Source organism: Oryctolagus cuniculus, chromosome 4 (genome assembly GCF_964237555.1).
Source record: "Oryctolagus cuniculus chromosome 4, mOryCun1.1, whole genome shotgun sequence".
Classification (NCBI taxonomy): domain Eukaryota; kingdom Metazoa; phylum Chordata; class Mammalia; order Lagomorpha; family Leporidae; genus Oryctolagus; species Oryctolagus cuniculus.
In genome coordinates this window covers 94542786-94561225 of record NC_091435.1, presented here as the reverse complement: position 1 = coordinate 94561225, position 18440 = coordinate 94542786, and the positions used below count along the sequence as shown (strand labels likewise).

Genomic DNA, 18440 nt, shown 5'->3' with positions numbered 1-18440 from the left:
AAGAAGCGGAACAGCCAGGACTCAAACCAGTGCCCATATGAGATGCTAGCATCATGGGCTGCAGCTTCACCTGCTATGCCACAGTGCTGGCCCCTGGTTACTTAAAAAGGCTCATATGTGATGGGAATTCAGAGACTAATGGAAACCAGTGCACATTCTGTTTCCTTCTCGCCTTTGATGTCAATCAGTATTAGGAAGTCGCTCTCTTTTTTTTATCATTCATAGTTTGAGAGTATTTGAAGAAGTTCATAGAAAAACAGAATTATAAAGCTAAGCTTATCTTGGTTTTTCTTTTTTTAGATTGATAGAACTACTTTAAAATTTTATTTTCATTTTAAAAGTCATTTTATTTTTTAACGGATTTATTTATTTGAAAGGCAGAGTTAGACAGAATGACAGACAGTGACAGAAAGATATAGTCTATCTGGACCTAAATGGCCAGAATGGCTGGGGCTGTTAAAGCCAGGAGCCCAGACCTCCATCCAGGTTTCCCATGTGTGTGCGGGGACCCAAGTACTTGTGCCACCTTCCACTGCTTTTAGAGGTGCATTAGTAGGGAGCGGGATTGAAAGTGGAACAGCCAGGACTTGAACCAGAGCTCCTATGGGATGCCGGCATTGCAGGCAGTGGCTTAAGCTACTGCCTCACAATGCTGGCCCCTATTGACTTTCTTTTCTTTGTTGCTTTCAAGACTTATTTATTTTTAAAGATTTATTTATTTATTTGAAAGTCAGAGTTCACACAGAGAGAAGGAGAGGCAGAGAGAGAGAGAGAGAGAGAGAGAGAGGTCTTCCATCCGCTGGTTCACTCCACAATTGGCCACAACGGCTGGAGCTGTGCCGATCCAAAGCCAGGAGCTTCCTCCCGGTCTTACCATGTGGGTGCAGGGGCCCAAGGACTTGGACATCTTCTACTGCTTTCCCAGGACATAGCAGAGAGCTGGATTGGAAGTTGAGCAGCTGGGTCTCACACCGGCACCCATATGGGATTCTGGCACTGCAGGTGGCAGCTTTATCCGCTATGCTACAGCGCCGGCCCACTATTTACTTTCATTTTTACTTGAAAGGCAGAGATAGTGAGAGATCTTCCTATACTAGTTTATTCTTCAGAATCGGAAAAAGAGCAGCAGGGACTCGAACAGGTGCCCATACGGGATACCAGCAGTATAGGCGGCGGCCTTACCCGCTGTGGCTTTATGCCACAGCACTGGCCCCCACAGTTCTCTTAAAGGGTCTCACATCTGGGGCCATTGCAGTGGTGTAACATGTAAAGCCGCCAACTGTGGTGCCGGCATCCCATATGGTCACCAGTTCGAGTCCTGGCTGCTCCATTTCTGATCCAGCTCTCTGCTATGGCCTGGGAAAGCAGTAAAGATGGCCCAAGTGCTTAGGCCCCTGCACCTGCATGGGAGACCTGGAAGAAGCTCCAGGCTCCTGGCTTCAGATCAGCCCAGCTTTAGCTGTTGTGTCAATTTGGGGTGTGAACCAGTGGATGGAAGACCTCTCTCTCTTTCTCTGCCTCTCAAATAAAATAAATCTTTTTTTTTTTTTAAAGGTCTCACATCTAACAGCATCTTCAAATCTAAGCATAGGAAATAGCTAAGCCAAGACTTTCCACTGGAGACCTCTCACGTGCTTGTGATTTGCCATTTTTATGACTGCAAAGTTTAAGTAGTTAGTGTAACACCTGAGCAAATGATTATACTGATATTTACATTACCTAACACTTTTTTCACGATTACAAAAAGTATATTTGGTCACCATTATCTTCTACATTTCGCTACATTTGGGGAGGTGCCAACTTCAAAACTGAGTTTCCTCTTGTCCTTCCAGCTTGAGTCTCTCTGGGGAGCACGGCTGGGGAAAAGGACTTGGTTAAAATAATTATCCTAGAGGAAGAAGTGTCAGGCCCTAAGAGAACAGATCTAACGGGACGAGTCAACACAGGGGAGGAACAGGGAACTGTACCAAGAGAAAAGGCTGTGGAGAAAGTGCTGGGAAGCAGGGCTGGGGGTTGCCTCCCTCCTCCCTGCAGCTCAGTCCTCCCCGTCCCTCTCCCACTTCTCTCACATCTCCCCATTCCAGCTCTCCCAATTCTCTTTCCAGGTCTCTTCCTTCCCCCTGCACCCCAACTCCAATTCTAAAATATCTCTACCAGTCATTTCCATAAGTAGACTGCAGCCCATACTGGATGTGAAGGAAATATACATGATTAATAGACATCCTAAAAGACGTGTAGCCTCAGTAATAATCTGGAAACAAGGAATTAAACACAAATACTTCGAAAAGTTCTTAAACTGGAATGGAAATGTGTAGTCAGATGGCTTTTCCTTAACACTGGCACATACACATTTGTTTAACTCTAAATTTAAATGCAGCATAGCCTGCTCAAGATGTAAAAGATTAAGCTTTTAAAAAATTACAGCAATCAAAAAAATTATTGTTATGTTCATGTTTAAAAATAGCACATTGGAATAACCAAAATTGATACAATTCACTAACGTAAATATTTTCAATGGCCAGTGTATACTGTAATGAAACCTACAGTTTGTATGTCTGATATGAACGCTATGCTATACTATTCTGAGATATTACACTTAAGCAAGTGATGCTTAACTCTTTATGTGCATCGAAATATCTCTACCCGCAATGGTTGTGTGGGATTGGGCCCAAGCATCTGCATATTTTTAAAAGTTTAGGTGGTTCCAACACACACTTCTGATCAAGAGTTACTGTCCTGGAGGGTGTTATATATTGCTACACTATACATCCAATGCACTGCTAACTTAGTCACGGCCAAACTTTAAGATCTCACAGGTTAAGCTACCTTGCTTACAAATCCACTACTGATCTCATCATCTCCTTGGGTTTGTTTTTATTTCATAGGTTCCACAGCAGCACTTGAAAAACACATTCTACTTTTCTTCCCATTCCACCAGGAAGTTATTTAAAACGGAAGATTTCACTTGAGCGTTTGCGGTAATAATGTAGCGGTTAGCTGGGAACTAGGCACTTTAAACACAGCCATCTACCTGCAGCAAGGAACAGGTAGGAGGGGAGCCAGGCGAGAAAGGGGAAGCCGCTTGGCCATCCAGTTCCTCCTGAGGCACATCCTCAAGTCAGGCTTCCCCATTTACTTAACACTGATGAGAACTCATCAGGATGCTCATGTTCAAATGGAAAGAAAAGTATCCCCTCAAGATACAATCTATTTTCACATCATGCATTTTGATATTAACAGTTACTTCGACTGATGTTAAAAATCAAGAGTTAATTGTATTATTTGGATTTCTCCCATTAGTATCTTAACCTCAATTTATTTCCACTCATTTCTCATCTATGTATTATGAAAAACTAAAGTTTATTAACATACCTTGGGTCAAGAAGACTTCTCAAAAATTGGAAAAGCAAAACCTGGTTCTGGATAGGAAAACAATAAAAAACAATTAAAACAAATTTTCCTAATTAGGATACAATGAAGAACTAATCCAGATGACTCCTTTAAAATGCAGATATATGACCATTTCAATTAAGAAATTCTAAAGAATCATTTGGAGGTCTTTAACATCCTCTCAATAATTCTAATCAGTCACACATTCCATTTTGAGTACAGAGGGGACACAGAGTCCTTGTTATGACCAAAAGACTTCTACTGAGACAAATCCCCAAGCTGTTTCCAGCCCATGCCCTTCGGAGTGGTGGGCACCTAGAACTCCTCAGCTGGCAGTCGCACTGCCTGACCTGGCCCTCCTTATCACGAGTCAGCTGTGAGATAGTTAATCTAGGTATGGTGGGAGTATAAGGCCCACGGCAACAACCACGGCCAGGGAAAGCTCACTCTGCTCAACACAGCCAGCTACAGCAGAGATGACAATCTAACCGTAACGTGTTAGCAATCAACATACCACCGAACTGGGGATTCTGCTTCTGCTGCTCATTAGTTATGTGACTTTGTGTAAGTCTCTTGTCCCTTTTAGCAATTCAGTTTCATTTTTTGAGGGAAAAAAAGGAGGATGGCAGTAGCTTCTCTGTCTTGTGCATGGAGTAGGAGGGAGGGTTAAATGAGATAAAACCTCAAATACTACATAAATACAAATAATGTTTCTAAATTCTCGGGAAATCTAAGCAAAAAGATATTACTATCAGGGCCAGAGGTTAAACCTCCACCTACAGTGCCAGCATCCCATAAGGGCACTGGTTCAAGCCTCAGCTATTCCACTTCTGATCCAGTTCCCTGCTGATGGAGTGGAAAAGCAATAGAAGATGGGCCAAAGCGCTTGGGCCTCTGCACCCACATGGGAGATCCAGAAGAAGCTCCTGGCTCCTGGCTTCAGATCAGCCAAGCTCCAGCCATGGCAGCCAATTGGGGAGTGAACCAACAGAGAAGACCTCTCTGTCTCTCTCTAACTCTGACTCTCAAATAATAAATAAATATTTGTTTTAAAAAAAGATTGTCTAGTTTCCTTTTTTTTTTTTTTTTTTTTTTTTTTTTTTTTTTTTTTTTTTGCCAGGCAGTTAGACAGTGAGAGAGAGAGAGACAGAGAGAGACTTATAGACAGAGAGAACGGTCTTCCTTCCGTTGGTTCACCCCCCAAATGGCCACTACGGCTGGCGCTGCGCCGATCCGAAGCCAGGAGCCAGGTGCTTCCTCCTGGTCTTCCATGGGGGTGCAGGGCCCAAAGACTTGGGCCATCCTCCACTGCACTCCCGGGCCACAGCAGAGAGCTGGACTGGAAGAGGAGCAACCGGGACAGAATCCGGTGCCCCAACCAGGACTAGAACCCGGTGTGCCGACACCGCAGGTGGAGGATTAGCTTAGTGAGCCCTGGTGCAGGGCCATTTCCTTCTTTCTTTAATTTTATTTACTTGTGAGAGAGGGGGAGGGGAAGAGGGGGAGTTGAGAATGGGGGAGAGGGGAATAGGGAGAGAGGGAGAGGGAGAGGGGGAGGGAGAGGGAGATCTTCCATCCACTGATCACTTCCTGAATGCCCCCAACAGCTAGGACTAGGCCAGGTGAAAGCCAGGAGAATGCTATCCAGTCTCCATGTGAGTGCTGGGGCCCAAGTATATAAGCCATCATCTGCTGCCTGCTAGGACACATTAGCCAGAAGCTGGGCAGGAAGTGGAGTAGCCTCTTACCTGTACCAACACTGCAATACAGAATATTAGAGTCGCAAACAGCAGCTTAACCCTCTGTGCCACAATGCCCGCCCACTGCTATATTTTTTGATACATCCAAACTTCACCTGTATAAATGAGAGGATCCTCAAATTTGAAAAGGGATAACATTATTCAGAATACGGTTTTAAAATATGTTTACAGGAGCTGGTAGTTAGCCCAGGGGTTAAGATGGCTGCATTCTACGCTGGTCGCCAGGGTTCAACAACCGACTCTAGCTGCTGGCTACAGCTTCCTGCCCATGCAGAGGGTGGCAGTCAGCAGTGACAGCTCAGTGACTGGGTTCCTGCCATCCACAGGGGAGACGTGGATGGAGTTACTGCCTCCCAGCTTCAACCAGTGTAGCTCCAGCTCCAGCTGTTATAGGCATTTGGGGAGTGAACCAGAAGATGAGGGAGTTCTGTCTTTCAAACAAAATTTGTTTACTTTAAAAAATATGTTTATATTTATCAATCTCTGGTTTTCTGTTTCCTAATACTTTGTTTCATTTTATATAGTTTTCTTCCTAGTTATCACTTAACATTCTGGCTAATTTTTCAAGAGTTCTGAAAACAATTAGAGGCCTATTTCCTGCCATTAAAAATAAGGTGCTTCAGAAGATCTATGACGGATTCTTGCACAATCCATAAAGCTCTGCAATAAAACAAACACTTCACTGCTTTAAACGCAATGTCTAAGGTCTACAAACAGACAGTGGTCTAACAGCCACTTTTTTCTCATCCAGTACACTTCAATGTTTATATATTCTTCTCGTGAATAGCATTATAGTCACTACTGGGCCTCTCTGTCTCTAGTATCTTTGGAGACTATAGAAAAAAGAAAATTCTGCAACTGATTATCTTCTATTTTAAAGAGTGATGACACCCCCGGCCCCCACCCCCACCCCCACCCCCACCCCAGGCAAGGTTTACCAGCACTGCTGCCTCTGAATGGCGAGAAAAGCTCTGGAGGCAGAGGAAGTTTTCCACCCCCCCCACTAGGCTGGACTCAGGTACTTCCTTGGTACCTGGGCAGTACTTGGTCAGCACTCCAGCCAAACTATTCCGTAACTGTGTGCTGGCTTATCTCTCTCCTTTCTTGACAACAAAGGAACTCAGTCTCAGTGCTTTATGTTTGGGGTGCACAGCTGGTCCATAAATATTTACCGAATAAATGGATGAGTCTTTATTCTGAGTTAATGGAGCTCATCATGTTGGCTAACCAAGCCTGACACCTGGGAGTCAAATACTGCCAACACATTCAACTAGTTCCTAAGTCCTATACATTTTACATTTCAAGTACCTCTTGAGATCTGCTCTCTCCCCTTAGCCCTGGTCCCCCCCTACCAGTTTGTTGCCTTCTAACTGGATTCTCCTCTCCCTTTGCTCCTGTTGCCGGTTCATTCTCCACACTACCAGCCAGAGTTAATGCTCGTACTACACATAATATTAATATAATACCAGACCCTAAGCTGTATTCTCCGGCCTCTATAAACTTAACTCCTTCCCTCCAACATACCTCTTAGATCTTAATCTAATGCCACTTCCGCCACTGCCCCCATACCACCATGCTTCATGTAGACCTGACCAGTCTGTGAATATGTGTGCTGCTTCACATTTTTCTTTACATACCCAAATCCCTCGTGCAGAAAACCTTCCCAAGTCGGTTTTGAAAACTGATATCAATCATTTAAGACCCAGTCCAGGTATCTCTGGGAGTTTCTGTCTGACTTTTTCCAACATCTCTTCTCTTGTTACTAGATATCTCTACTGAGGCTTGAATGACACTGAAGTTATACAAATCATCCTCTGTTCCACAGGAAAAATGATAGGAAAGGTTGCATTTTCATCCACGTCCCTAGGCCTAGCTCATGGGGGTACAGAGTGGGCCACAAGACATTTTCAAATGAACGAGTTCCATATCTTTGTCTCTCTCTTTTTTTAAAAAGATTTTATTTATTTGAGAGGTAGAGTTACAGACAGTGAGAGGAAGAGACAGAAAGAATGGTCTTCCTTCCATTGTTTCACTCCCCAGTTGGCCGCAATGGCTGGAGCTGCGTTGATTCGAAGCCAGGAGTTTCCTCCCAGTCTCCCATGCGGGTGCAAGGCCCAAGCACTTCGGCCATCTTCTACTGCCTTCCCAGGCCATAGCAGAGAGCTGGATCAGAAGAGGAGCAGCTGGGACTACAATGGGCACCCGTATGGGATGCTGGCGCCACAGGTGGAGGATTAACTTACTGCGCCAGGGCTCCGGCCCAACATATCTTTGTCTCTTATGCTAGCTGCCCCCCAACTCACTGCTCTGGTCTTCAAGTTGCATAGCCATTCCCTACCACTGTTATTGCCACTTGAGAACTTTAGGATGCCCTTTATGTCCCTGTCACTGTCCTATTCCTTACTCTATCACTGTGGCTGTAACGACAATGAGCCAGCTCAACGCTAGCACCACTACGGTAAGCCACGAGTAGAAAACCAGGTCCACTGAACAATGCTTTTGACTGAGCATCTCAATATTCAGTCTGCATACAGTTACATTCTATGCAAGATTTTCCAAGAAAAGTTCTAAATAGCACTAACCCAATTTTAGGATGACAAAGTTCTGAACAAATAACATGAACCTCAAAGAAAAAAAAATCATTGGTCCTCCAGCAAAAGGAAAATGGGAAGAAGAGAATCTTCTGTGGATTACAACTTCTAGAATAAGTACAGGCTATAGTTTCAAAAATGCTTCTTTGATGTTAATATTGCTTTGCACAATGATCAATCCTCTTATTTCAAGACTCAAAGATCTTCATACAACTGCTCCCAAACATACACACACACACACACACACACACACACCGAGTTTTAAATGGCTGCTATCAATTGAAATAGCTATAATCAAAAGTTCCCAGATGGAGATTCAATAATTTTCTCTTCACCGAATGCTTTTTCCCAACATATACCTGCAGTTTGTTTATGACTGTTTCAATCTGTCCAGAAAAGTGAGTAGCAACCAGCTCTGCAGCTTTACAGGGCTTCAGGGACACGAGCTCCTGGAGTCAAGGGAAAAGACAAAGTCATCATTACACTTACATCGCACATTTACACAGAAAACCCACAGATGGAAGGATGACTACCTCCTTCAATACTGTCACAAGCTTCCACACTGCATTTCAAGAGGCCTCCCTACAGGACCTAAAGTAAAAGGGCGCAATGCAAATGAACAAAGTAAGAAATGTGCCATGCGAAAAATCAGAATTGGACTGTTTTTTAAAAAGGTGAGTCAGAATCCTTAGAAAACAAAAGCATTCTCAGACTCTGCATTTCGGCCATGAGCAGAAGAAACAAAACCTTTCTGAATTCCCTGTCAACAGTTTTCATCCTTGAGTTTAAAGTCATAAAGAAATGAGAGCGTGTAGGTAAACTCTTTTTGGCTAAGAATTCTAAAACTTTACTTCTGGTGCCTGGTGGATTTAGAAACTGAAAAATGGTCTTGAGAAATTAAGTTAAGGTCCTAAGTCTTAGTTAGATAAGACTACAAAGTCACTGCTGTTGATTAAAAATTAATAAGACCTATTTCTGTCAAAGATTTCCAATCTGCCCTCTTCTTGAACTTTCCTTAACATCAACGGCTATCCTTTTTTTTCTTGAAATTTTGTTGCTTGCTTTCTGTCACCAAACATTTCATCTTTCCAACCTCACTTTCTCTGTGAACAAAATGTGACCAAACACAACCATGAGTGACTAAAATGCAGAGACTGAACGCAGACCAACATAGTACACCATCAAATACCACTTAAGACAACTTATTGTGACTGCAACATTCATTATAAATATCTAATAATGAATGATTATGTTACATAGTATTTCTATACTAAGAAATTATAGCTATCCCTCAATGACTAGGGAGGACTGGTTCCAGAATCCTCGGTGGATATCAACATCTTATATAAATTGGCGCATTCTCCAATATACTTTTAACCATCTCTAGATTATTCACAATATCTAATGCAATGTAAATACTATGTAAATAGTTGTTAACAATAGTTACATTGTTCGGCCGGCGCCGTGGCTCAATAGGCTAATCCTCCACCTTGCGGCGCCGGCACACCGGGTTCTAGTCCCGGTCGGGGCGCCGGATTCTGTCCCGGTTGCCCCTCTTCCAGGCCAGCTCTCTGCTATGGCCAGGGAGTGCAGTGGAGGATGGCCCAGGTGCTTGGGCCCTGCACCCCATGGGAGACCAGGAAAAGCACCTGGATCCTGGCTCCTGCCATTGGATCAGCGCGGTGCGCCGGCTGCAGCGGTGGCCATTGGAGGGTGAACCAACGGCAAAAGGAAGACCTTTCTCTCTCTGTCTCTCTCTCTCACTGTCCACTCTGCCTGTCAAAAAATAAAAAAAAAAAAAAAAAAAAAAAATAAAAAAAAAAAAAGAAAAAAAAAAAAAAAAAAAAATAGTTACATTGTTTAGGTAATGGTGATCATAAAAAAAGTGTACATATTCTATATAGATGCAATTTTTTACCAAAATATTTTTAATTGTGGTTGGTCAAATCTATGGATATGGAACCCACAGATATAGAGGGCCAGATGATTATGAATTACTTTATGAGAAGAACTTGCAAATTTTAACAAAACAGATAAATTCCCAAAAATTATCTTTAATAAATTGACTTAAGATGAAATAGAAAAAATGAATTTATTTTTTCATCATTGAAGAAACTGAATGATTAGTCAAAAATATTTTGCATGGAAAATTCTAAACCAAACAGTCTTACTGATAAGGTCTAGGAATCACTTAAGAAAGAAATAATTCTAATATTAACTAATCTGTTACAGAGAATAGTAAAGAAAGGAACTTTATAAGCTCACTGAGGCTAGCAACATTTTGATACCTAAACCCAATGACACAATAAAAGAAACAAAATTATAAATATTGACACAAATGTCCTGAATTAAAAGGAAAAAAAAACAAACAAAATCCAACAATATATAAAAAAGAATAATGTCAGAATCAGATGTCAGAATCAGCTGCATTTATCTGTGCAATTCTAGGCTGGTTTCATGGAACAAGGATATAAGCCTCAGCCATTTTAGCTCCTTGTCTGAAAGAAGATAAAATTCCCTTTAGCCTTGTCTTCATTCAAGAGACCAGCTCAGCCCCAAGCCATGTATTGCTCCCCCACCCAACCCTCTGCATTCTTTTCCAGGTTTGATAGCCCCTGAAAAAAAACTGTAAGGGTCCTTCCCCTAAGGACCCTTAGCCCACCGTAAGCTATGTAAGACCAGCCTGTTGGAGCACTTACTGTCTGCACGTGTTTGCACTGTGCATGACAGCAGTTAGCCACCTCAGTGAATTTGTTTGTTTTGTTCTTGAATAAATCAATTTTGGCTGTGAGTTTGTCTCCTTCTCCTTTCTGTTCTGCCCCCTTTCCTTACATGTTTAATATCAATAAAATTTATCACAAAAAGATAAGAGGAAAGGTGATAAAATTTAAAATCTACTTATGAGGCAACTCAGTATACCAGAAATAGAAAGAAATTTCTATTAAAATCCTTATAACAAATATTTTGCTTACATAGGAATTGAAATTTTCAAAAACATCATTAATAATATTAAAATATAAAATTATGACAGTAAATCTAACAAAGAGCAGAAAACCTCTAAAGAGAAAAATCATATGACTTTACAGAAAAATGTTGAATAAAGCAGTATACCATGCAGTTACTGTCTGGAAGACTCAGTATTGTGAAGATTGTAAATTACCTTCAAAATAACAGATTCAATGCAATGCCCGTTAAGAATTCTAAGCTTAAAATCGTTTTGGTAGAACTTGATAAGTTGACTCTAAAATATATTTGGAAGGAAGAAAGTCTACAAGGGCAAGACTTATTACACAATAATGCTATTTAACAGTGTATGCTACCAATGCAGACAGATAAATGGGCCAATGAAATAGGAAAAGGCACAAAACAATGGGCTAAGCACACAGATCCTTGATACACTTATGACAAAGGTAGCACCAATAGGTGATCGGGAAAGGCTACCTTTAAAATAACGACTGCAGGCAAAACTGGGCATTTATATTTAAAAATTAATCAGGTTTAAAGAGAAAAAGAAAAAGCTTTTGGATGATAATAAAGAAGGACATCTCCTAAGTATGATGAGGAAAAAAATTATTTTAACAACCTAAAAAATTTTTCTTATAAATAACTATAAAAAGATTGAAAGCAATAGCCACAAAATGGAAGAAGTATTTGCAACCTACTCCATACTGCTAAAAAAGACATAAAAACAAATCATACAAATCAACAAGGATGAGAAGCATTCAAATAGAAAAGCGGGCAAAAGACTTCAACAGGCACATCACAAAATAAGAAATTTAAATGTTCAATAAATACCAAAAGGTTGTCATCGCATTAATTAATTAAGAAAATATAAATTTAAAACACAGTAAGATGTCACTAAACATCCACGCGATTGGCAAGGTTTTCAGGTCTAGCAAGGATACAGAACCAAGGGGAATTCATACACGGTGCTGGGACCCAGTGAAGTTTAAGATAACCTGAAACTGAGGTGACAGAATCATTTGCCCTACCCATAGCCTTTCTGATACAATGGATCTGAACTCTGCATCAGGTTTTCAGCTCATGGTGCAATGTTGGTCTGGGGACTACACTGCAGATACACATGTGACTTTTGCTCAAGACGCAAACAATTGGGTCTTCAAAAAGTTCATGGAAATGCACAGAATGAAAAAAGTATACATGAATTTCCATTTTTTTGGGCAAACTTATCTTAATTCCATTTTCCACTAGTGGTTTGAAGTATCTTGTATAATAATGATCATAGATCACTGTTAATAGTCAAAACTGGACCAGCTCTCTGGTGGCCTGGGAGGGCAGTGGAGGATGGCCCAAGTGCTTGGGCCCTGCACCTGCAGAGATCAGGAAGAAGCACCTGGCTCCTGGCTTCGGATCAGCGCAGCTCACCGGCCGTAGTGGCCATTTGGGGGGTGAACCAACGGAAGGAAGACCTTTCTCTCTGTCTCTCTCTCACTGTCTAACTCTGCCTGTCAAAAAAAAAAAAAAGATAGTCAAAACTGGAAACAACTGAAATGTCCATGAACAACTGACTAGATAAACTGTGATATAAAATGGAAAAATGGAATACTATACAATGAAAATGCACTGCAACTACATATAATAAAAGGTTCAAACTTCTCAAAATATTGAGTAGAATTAAACAGAAAACACAGAGTGTAATTTTATCTACATAATGTTCAAAACCAGGCAAAACAAAACATGCATATTTAGGATTACACGCATATGCAATAACAGTTTACAGAAAGGTAAGAATTTATAGTATACTGGTGGTCAGAGGAGGGAGAAGTAGGGCTTAGGATAAGGAAAGGATGTACGGGGAGTTTGGGGGTAATGGAAATATTCTATTTCTTGATCTGGGTTTAAGAAGCTTGCTTTAACCCTGACCTCAGAATCAGCCCTTAAGGCATTCAGATCTGGCTAAAAAGCCCATGAGAGTATTTCAGGCATGGAAAGCCAAGACACTCTGGAAAAAAAAAATGACCTAAATGAAAGATCTCTGTGAGTGAGATCCCAGCAGAAAGAACAGGCCATCAAAGGAGGTACCTTTCTCTGATGCGAGAAGAGAACTTCCAGTTTGACTATGACGTTGTCTAAATGAGATCAGAGTTGGCAAACTCAAGAGGCTTCCATAGTCTTGGCAACTCATGACAAGAGCCTCGGGTGATTACTGATGCCATAAACAAGAGTGTCAATTGTTAAACCAACAACAGGAGTCACTGTGCACTTACTCCCCATGTAGGATCTCTGTCCTTAATGTGTTGTACTATGTGAATTAACAGTATAACTAGTACTCAAACAGTACTTTATACTTTGTGTTTCTGTGTGGGTGCATATCTTTACTTAGTATTTACTAAACTGATCTTCTGTATATAAAGTTAATTGAAAATGAATCCTGATGTGAATGGGATGGGAGAGGGAGTGGGAGATGGGATGGTTGTGGGTGGAAGGGAGGTTATGGGGGGAAAAAGCCACTATAATCCAAAAGTTGTACTTTGGAAATTTATATTTATTAAATAAAAGTTAAAGAAAAATAAATTTAAAAAAAGAAGACTACTTTAAACATTTTTTTAAAAGTTAAACTGTACATTGTTTTAGCTACAACTTGAAATTTTTTTGTATTTCAAAATAAAAAATGTTTTAAAAACCTAATGAAACACATTTTATCCTTATTGGAAAAACCACCTAAACCAGAGATTCTGTGCTTAGACTCCACAGACTCAATCCAAGAGTGGCTTTTAGGGGGCCTGTGGATTTCTGAGAAACAAAATTATGTATCTATGTATTTGTGCAGTACCACAAGTAACAGGTCAAATCCTTCACTACATTCTCAAAAGAGGTCTAGAATTTCAAAAGTGTTACGACCCACTAAGATGTAAGCTGTGTATAAAGTCGGAACACCTTATTATGATGACCTTTCCCCCACGTATTTATGTTGATTATATTTATATTACTGAAGGACAGAAGTCCTTCAACAAAAACTCTATAGTTTTACTTGTGGCTTTAAAAAATATTAAAAAGTTCAAGGTGAAAAGGAGTACAGATGTGGGAAAAAAGAGTCAGCAGAAATAATTGTTGTGTAGCAAAAATACTCTTGCTTCTCCAGCATGAGTTTTCTGCTGAGCAGTTTGTTTGCTCATTGATTAATTCATCACGTTTCACATTATGCAGAGAGACACAGCTTCATTTTTGGATGTCTGGAGTTCGTGTGCTCAAACCACTGCCTAATGCAGATGAGGTAAAGTGAAGAATGGGCCATAATGTAACTAAGAAGACTTGACGAGAATAAGGAGAAAGAATATAAAGTGATTAAGGGGAAAAAAAGATAAAATTCAAAATTGAAGGAGGTCTTGCTGGTTTTTTTCCACCAAGTTATATTCACATTGTTGTTAGAAAGCATCTGGTAACATGAAATAACACATACCACCACAGGCACCTGGCCTGGCAGTGAACTCATATCCCATCCTGGAATCCACGGGTGCGACTGCTGACTCCCACTCCTGACTCCAGCTTCCTGCTAATGTGGACCCTGGGAAGCAGCAATGATGGCTCCAATAACTGGGTTCCTGCCACCCCCAGGAGACCTGGATGGGGTTTCCTGGCTACCTGCTTTGTGGGCACTTGGGGAGTAAACAAGTGGATGTAAGCACTCTCTATCTCTGACTCTCTGCCTCTCCAATAAATAAAAATAGATAAATAAATATACCATGCTCTTAATCCCATAGGTTAGGGTGTAGAAATTACTTCAGGCCTCCCATCTCATGGCTGACTGCCCCACCTTTCACACCAGATGTTTCACATAAGGTGCTGCTCACATTTCTGATCTTTCTAAATGTGAAAAGACTTTAATCCTCAGGGAAATCAACTTAATAACAGGACAGCTGCCCTTGCTTAGCCACAGTTAACACAGGAGTCATCCATTCAAATGTGCAGTTTAAAGTTTTGCTGAATTAGTACCTCAACGTGATCCATTGCCTTCTGCCATACAGACTGCTTCTCCTCTGCACTGTGTCCAGGAATGGATAAGATATTGTGAATGTAATTAAAGACTTCCTCCTGAAGAGCACAGACAACATAATCTGTTAGTTCATTCACTCAAGCAATACAGTCGTCACTACCTACAATCTGTGTAACTCTTGGGAAATATCTATTATTTGGAGATGGAAAATCTTTTGGGGATTGTTAACCGCCACTGAAGAGAGTAATTATTTAAACTTTAGGGTAGAATCTTAGACGTTACAAGCTTGCTCCAAATAATTCTGGTCTCAGTGGATTAACCTTCAATGACCTACAGAGGGATTATCATATTTCTGCTCTTGGTAATCTCTACCACATTTCCAATATCATCTCAAGTCACTGTTATCCTGGTCTTTCATACTCCACCTTCACGGATTTTTGCTTTATTCATAGTCTTTACTCAGTTCCTTGAACATGTCAATTTCCCCCCAACCCAGGGCTTTTGCACATACTGTCCTCTATTCTGGACCACTCTTCCCTTGACTCTCTGCTTGACTGGCTTCTAAAATCCCAAAACCCAGTTTACATGCCACTTTCTCTGAGATTCCCTCTCTGGCTGTTCTGTGAAAGTCAGTCCCCCATAATCCTTTAAATTTGTACCTGATTTCTTCCCCTGATATTTAACAATTTAATATTATATGTTTGGCTTTCCTTTTACTGTCAGCTTTCATCACTAAATTCCAAGTTTCCAAACTGCAGGAACTACATCTGTGTTAATTATCAATACACACTTGGTTCAGAGTAGACACTCAGCAAACACCTGCTTCATAAATGAAGAAAACCTTGGATCAGCAATCACATATCCAAATATTTCTCCTCTGTAAGGGGACAAAACCAGTTTTAAAAAAAAGACAAAGCATACTCTGAACTCACCTCTCTCAGTGGGTCACGTAAGTAGCAATCAATAATTTTGTCATACTGATGTTCACGTTCATACATAAATTCACAAATTTGGTAGCTAGAATGTAAAAGGAAAAATTTCAGTGTACCAAAAAGACAGGTAGTTACTGGCTTATTGCTTTGAGAAGTGTGTTCAGGTATACAGGTTAGTATTTTAAAAACGGATGCACTAGATGTGACTTCCACTGTTAAGTATCTAAGGGAGAGGAGCTCTGCCATTCCTCCTCAGATACCCCTGAATACTCCATGATAGGACTTCCTAGCCGGGCGGGCACAAGAGAAATGCTAAAGCAACCATCTGCCACATAAGCTATAATCAACACATTTGATATCAACTAATAATTTGCAATTAAAGTTTTTTCAGAGTTTGTGAACTTTCTCTTTTCAGAGTCAAATACATTAAACAAAACATATGACAAATAAATAGCTATGTTAGCATACTGTATCTTATTTGTCATAAAAAATTCTGTATTGTTTCTAATATACATAGCTATCAAAAATCTATGATATACTATAGAAATAGTAAGTAAAAAACAAAAATAATAAAACTTCTATTTCACTCTTATATTAAAATAAATATACAAACATTTCAAATTTACACCAAAAAGTTCTGCAAATTTTAATAATCTCTAGAATTCAGCTAAAGGCAAAACCTTTCTTAGGTTTTGGTTGCTATTGTTGTTTGCATAACCTTTCTTAATTACAGAAGCAGCAATGCAGCAATAAACTCAAATTCAAGTTAGAGAAATGTAATTTAATATTTCCATAAAAAACTAATAAATGGCTTCAAAGCAACTTACAACTCAGCTTTTTCTGCCATGCGGATGAGCCGACTCTCTTCAAATTGAACTATGCCCCCAGCCTGCAGCAATTCTAAAAGGACCTGAACATATAAAACAATTGAGTGGAAACACTTGGGAATTTATTTTTATTTACTAGCTCTTTAAGATTTCACTCAGCCATATAGACCACCTCTCTCATCAGTTTTCTTTTATATTCTTACTTGTTGATATCTTGTCGTGCTTTCATATATGCCTGGTTAGACTGCCATTATAATGTTGACTGTCTTCTATTTAAGTTGCATATAAATTTATATTGTTATAGCTCTGTTTTTCTACCATGGAAGGAATGCCACAGTGTTTGCAAATAAAGCCTATTAGAATACTGAACTGACTCTCCATCAAGATAAAAATGTCTGCATATATCCTTTTAAGAAGTGAGCTTTTGTCTGGCACTTCCATGTCTTACGGTCCTTTACAATTTGTTGTCCACAGATACTATCCAAACACTTACATGTTAATATTTTTAAATTAAAAATTATAGCTTTTCACAGAAGCACAACTTGTGGGGAGCAACCCGGACTAGACTAAGTTACTGGAATTAAGACTTATTCTATGCATCTGCTCTCCCACAATATGGCGCTGAGAAGGGAAGAAACAGCTTCTACACAGCTGCCTCCAGTTCAACCAATAAACTGTAGGACCTGCTCCTGATTGGAGGACAGCAGCGTACTCGGCGTGTGGGTAGCAGAGTTGGGATTGGTGGAAGAGGACTATAAAGGAGGAGAGAGACAACATGCACTGGGAACATCTAAGGGAAACATCTGGATAACATCTGAGCAGCCCCCGAGAGAGCCGGCCGGCGGAGTGCCGCTCCCCCGCGGAAGTGGGGAAAGTGGCCAGGGGGAACCGCCCTTCCACGGAGGTGGAAGGGACGGTAGCCAACCCGGGAAGAACCAGCAGCAAACCCGGGGAGGGCCGAGCAGACAAAAGAACAGCGCAGGGTCCTGTGTCGTTCCTCCACGAAGACGGGGAGCAACACTACTCAGTCACAAGGTGGAAACAATCCAAACATTGATCAACAGATGAATGAACAAAAGGTGATTTATACACAAAATAGAAAGTAACTCAACCTTAAGATATGAAACTACAACACATGCTGCAACACAGAGGAACCTCCACGACATCATGTTAAATGAAATAAGCAAACACGAAAGGACAAATACTGTATGATTGTACTTATATGAGGTATGCAGAGGCACCCAAACTCGTAACAGCTAAATGGGGACTGCAGAGGGGTATGTATAATGGGTACTGCAGTTTAATTTGGGAAGATTAAAAAGTCCCAGAGATGGACAGTGAGAATGGCTGCACAGTATGAATATACTTAATGCCACTATATGTTTATATGTAAAATGCATATGTAAAAATGCTTAAAACAGTACATTTTATATTATGTATATTTACCACAATAAAAAATAAAATTATTGGGTTTCAAATAAATAATTCTTTTTTTAAGGATGTATTTTATTTATTTGAAAGAGTTACAGAGAGAGGCAGAAACAGAGAGAGTGGTCTTCCATCCGCTGGTTCACTCCCCAAATGGGTGCAATGGCCGGAGCTGCACCGATCTGAAGCCAGGAGCCAGGTGCTGCTTCTGGGTCTCCCACGTTGGGTGCAGGGGCCCAATGACTTGGGTCATCTTCTACTGCTATCCCAGGCCATAGCAGAGAGCTAGAAAGGAAGAGGAGCAGCCGGGACTAGAACCGGTGCCCATATAGGATGCCGGCATTTCAGGACAGGGTTTTAACCTATGTGTCAGTGCTGGCCCCTCAAATAAATAATTCTGACTACAATAAGTAGCTGAATAAAAATGTTGAGTAGGGCCGGCGCCGCGGCTCACTAGGCTAATCCTCCGCCTAGCGGCGCCGGCACACCAGGTTCTAGTCCCGGTCGGGGCGCCGGATTCTGTCCCGGTTGCCCCTCTTCCAGGCCAGCTCTCTGCT

The 18440-nt window shown here is 40.9% G+C and overlaps 1 protein-coding gene across 2 annotated transcripts in view; it reads right to left on the bottom strand.

Moving 5' to 3' along the window:
- The window catches only part of VPS8 (VPS8 subunit of CORVET complex), a 274516-nt gene that overhangs the window by 111291 nt on the left and 144785 nt on the right, over positions 1–18440 (bottom strand). Inside the window, exons 31-35 of one of the 2 annotated variants that reach the window (XM_008266588.4) lie at positions 16456–16538; positions 15629–15713; positions 14696–14794; positions 8101–8190; positions 3373–3419 (exon numbers count right to left, since the gene is read on the bottom strand). In XM_008266588.4, the coding sequence (XP_008264810.1) occupies positions 3373–3419; positions 8101–8190; positions 14696–14794; positions 15629–15713; positions 16456–16538 (404 nt within the window). The remainder of the gene's footprint in view (positions 1–3372; positions 3420–8100; positions 8191–14695; positions 14795–15628; positions 15714–16455; positions 16539–18440) is intronic. The other variant, XM_070072435.1, reaches the window with a different exon arrangement.